Raw genomic sequence first — 4,139 nt, 5'->3', positions numbered from 1 at the left:
AGCCTCTCTACCCTCCAGCAGATCAACACTGCCACCCAGCTTGGTGTCGTCTGCGAACTGACTGAGGGTGCACTCGATCCCCTCGTCCAGATCATTGATAAAGATGTTAAAGAGAACTGGCCCCAGTACCCAGCCCTGTGGGACACCACTCGTGACTGGACGCCAGCTGGATTTGACTCCATTCCCCACCACTCTCTGGGCCCGGCCTCCAGCCAGTTTTTAACCCCGTGTAGAGTATTCCCACCCAAGCCATGGACAGCCAGTTTCTCCAGGAGGATACTGTGGGAGACTGTATCAAAGGCTTTGCTGAAGTCCAGATCAACAACATCCACAGCCTTTCCTTCATCCAGCAAGCGGGTCACTTTGTCATAGAAGGAGATCAGGTTTGTCAAGCAGGACCTGCCCCTCGTGAACCCGTGCTGGCTGGGCCAGATCGCATGGGTGTCCTTCATGCGTTGCATGATGGCTCCCAGGATGATCTGATATCTGTTTGATAATGCCACTTTGGGGCTGTTCAGAGACAACTGTGTCTTGGCTGCGTGCAGGGAGATGTCTGCTCTGGTGCAAAGTCCACAGGCACAGCCCAGCTCCCTCCGGGCACCTGATGCCAACAGATCAGAGCCCGGGAGTGCAAGCACCCACATGAGCTTGTTTATGCCAAAAACCGGGGCCAGCCTTGCCATGTGCCTTCCTGCAAGATACCGGTTATCAGCTCGGGGTTATCTGTGGGTGGTTAAAACTAAGTGTAGATTAACTAGATTCTAACCACTGATTTGATGCCCTCAGCATCAAAGCTGTCTGTCCTCCCAGAACCGGCCAGGAACCACGGTGCACGGGATGCCCACCGTGTTTGCAGGAGCCAGCCCCGGGCACAGCGTGGCCAACGCAGACCGAGTGAGTCCTGCTGAGCCTGGCAAGCTGTGCTATGGTTGCCCTGTGCCCCTGGCAGCTCCTGCCATCCCCACAGCTCCTGGGGCTTCCCGCTGCCAGCCCAGAGCCATGGAATGGTGGCCGTAACTGGTTGCACAAAGGGGCCATGCCACCCACCTCCCTGCTGCTTTGAACAGAGGAGGTGACAAACGTGCAGCATCTTCCCTGAGGAGCTCAGCGAGGATGGATGAGGAGTTAAAATCACAGAATCATAAAATGGTTTGGGTGGGAATGGACCTTAAATTATAGAATCATAGAATCGTTCAGGCTGGAAGGGACCTCCAAAGGTCATCTAGTCCGGCCTCCCTCCCTTAAAGACCACCCAGTGCCACCTCCTGCCCTGGGCAGGGACACCTCCCACTACACCAGATTGCTCCAAGCCCCCTCCAACCTGCCCTTGAACCCCTCCAGGGATGGAGCAGCCACAGCTTCTCGGGGCAACCTGGGCCAGGCTCTCACCACCCTCACAGGGAATGCAGGAAACTTGCCATGGGATGACCAAGGGCTTCCCGGGCAATTCTCCTGGCCCAGGGTCCTGCTCTTGCTCTTCTCCCACAGGGCTGCCCTGTAGAGCCACCCACAGCACCCACATCCCTGCCAAGGGGCAATTAATGTCGTTATCAGCCCCACCCATTCCCAATCACACTGGAGCTGTGGATGGAAAGTCCCTGCACGGGAATTCAGCCCCGCTGGCTGGGCCAGGCTCTCACCACCCTCACAGGGAATGCAGGAAACTTGCCATGGGATGACCAAGGGCTTCCCGGGCAATTCTCCTGGCCCAGGGTCCTGCTCTTGCTCTTCTCCCACAGGGCTGCCCTGTACAGCCACCCACAGCACCCACATCCCTGCCAAGGGGCAATTAATGTCGTTATCAGCCCCACCCATTCCCAATCACACTGGAGCTGTGGATGGAAAGTCCCTGCACGGGAATTCAGCCCCGCTGGCTGGGCAGGACCTGCTCCCCACCACCTTCACCCACCCCAAAATGCTGGCAAAGGTGGCCAGGGGGTCTCAGGAAGGAGAGGCAGGACGGCGCTGAGGAAGAGTGATGCTGGGCTGTGCCAGCACCCAAGACCCATAGCTCGCTCCCTGCTCACCATGGGGAGATGGCACAGTGGGACACCGGGGCTCCAGCCCAGCCCATCTCAGCCCAGAGCATCTCACATTGTCACCGTGACCAAGCCCTGTCCTGTCCCCACAGAATCACAGAATCTTAGTGGTTGGAAGGGACCTCTGAGATCATTGAGTCCAACCACAAAAAAAAAAACCAAAACAAAAAAAACCCATACAAAACACACCACACCAAACGCCCACCAAAAACACCGCACCCACCAACTAAACCCCACACTCAACACCTCGCCATAAACCAATAACCTTGGGCACTAGAGCAGGCCCTGAAGAGCCATGTCTATACGTTTCTTAAATCCCTCCAGGGATGGTGACTCCACCACCTCCCTGGGCAGGCTGTTCCAGTGCCTGACCACCCTCTCAGGAAAGTAGTTCTTTCTAATATCTAATCTAAATCTCCCCTGCCCCAACTTCAGACCATTTCCTCTGGTCTTGTCGTTCGTCCTTTGGGAGAAGAGGCCAACACCTGCCTCTCTACACCCTCCTTTCAGGTAGTTGTAGAGGGCAATGAGGTCTCCCCTCAGCCTCCTCTTCTCCAAACTAAACATCCCCACATCTTGCACTGCAGTGGGACGAGACATCTGAAGCCCCCAGGGCAGCCCACAGGGGCCCAGCAGCTCCATCTCCCCCACCGTTCATGTGCTCCAAGTTGCCTGGGGCTACCTGGGAGCCGTGACCCCCCTTGGCTTGCCTGTCCCACAATCTGTCCCCCAGAAGGAAATCTGCCTGCACAGACCCCCACCCAACAGACCCCACTTGCCCCTGGCCACCCAACAGACCCTGCTTGCCCATGGCCACCCCAGGCCCCGGCAGCGACCTGCAGCCCCCACACAAGGGAGAGCAGTGGGGTCCCTCCAGCCCTTTGCAGGGATGCTCTGAAAAGCATCAGCTCCAACTGAGAAGAACCAGCCTTGCCGGGCACAGCCACCCCAGAGCCCCCCAGATGGGTGGGAGATCTGCCCCCACACCCAAGGGGACCCCGGGCTTTGAGCACCCGGAGAAATCTGGCAGCTCCCCCAAACTGTAGCCATGGGGCAAGTTGTAAGGAGGTGTCTACTCATCAGGGATGGAGAAGGTGCTGTTCCACGGTGGAGGGAACTGAGCCAGGGTGAGACCCAAAGGCTGGCCATCACCTTGGCACATGGGTGGCTAAGGGACAAGGATCTGTGGAAGCCCCAAACAACCCTGGTGCTGTTCCCACCATAACCATGGCTCACTGCAGGGGGTTCCCAGCTGCCATGGGGCTGGGGGGGACGGACCTGCACCCCACGGGGTGCCATCAGCAGGAGAAGCACAGGGCAGAGCAGACATGTCCCCTCAGGGCTCGGGTCCTACCGTGGGCTCCGGTGGCGTGGCGGGGGCTGGGGGCCCCGGCGTGTCGAGGTGGCCGGTGCACGGCATTTCCTGCTGGGCTGTGGGAGGGAGGGAAGGAGGGAAGGAGGGACCATGGGAGGGAGGGAGGGAGGGACGGTCACTCCCTCACCTGTGCCAGGTACAGCTCCACCCTGGGCTGTCCCTCTCAGCTCCTTGGTAAATCTGCAGAGGACACCGAGTATGGGTGGGATGTTGATCTGCTGGAGGGCAGAAGGCTCTGCAGAGGGGTCCGGACAAGCTGGATAGATGGGCCAGGGCCAACGGTGTGAGGTTCAACAAGGCCAAGGGCTGGTTGAAAGGACACTGTAGAGAGGTTGGTGCTGGTCTCTTCTCACAGGTAATTAACAATAGAACGAGAGGGAACGGCTTCAAGCTCCAACAGGGGAGGTTTAGATTGAACATTAGGAAGGAATTTTTCACCCAAAGAGTGGTCGGGCATTGGAACAGGCTGCCCAGGGAGGGGGGGGAGTCCCCATCCCTGGCTGTGTTTAAGGGCCGTTTAGATGCAGTGCTGAGGGACATGGTGTAGGGGAGGACTTTGTAGAGTAGGGGAGATGGTTGGACTCGATGATCCCAAGGGTCTCTTCCAACCTCAATGATTCTATGATTCTATGATTCTATGGTTCCTGCCCTTGGGTCACACCAACCCCATGGACGCCCCAGGCCGGGGGAAGAGGGGCTGGGGGGTCCCCACAGAAAAGGGCCTC

The 4,139-nt window shown here is 58.2% G+C and overlaps 1 protein-coding gene across 1 annotated transcript in view; it reads right to left on the bottom strand.

The window, feature by feature from the left end:
- Positions 1-4,139, bottom strand: part of LOC106894963 (sodium-dependent proline transporter-like) — a 17,843-nt gene that overhangs the window by 10,604 nt on the left and 3,100 nt on the right. The window contains exon 2 of the mRNA XM_014954018.1: positions 3,394-3,470. Coding sequence (XP_014809504.1) covers positions 3,394-3,470 — 77 coding nt within the window. The remainder of the gene's footprint in view (positions 1-3,393; positions 3,471-4,139) is intronic.

This window comes from Calidris pugnax, unplaced genomic scaffold (assembly GCF_001431845.1).
Source record: "Calidris pugnax isolate Ruff unplaced genomic scaffold, ASM143184v1 scaffold234, whole genome shotgun sequence".
Classification (NCBI taxonomy): domain Eukaryota; kingdom Metazoa; phylum Chordata; class Aves; order Charadriiformes; family Scolopacidae; genus Calidris; species Calidris pugnax.
Note: the sequence above shows the minus strand (reverse complement) of the source record. Positions and strands in the feature narration are given on the sequence as shown.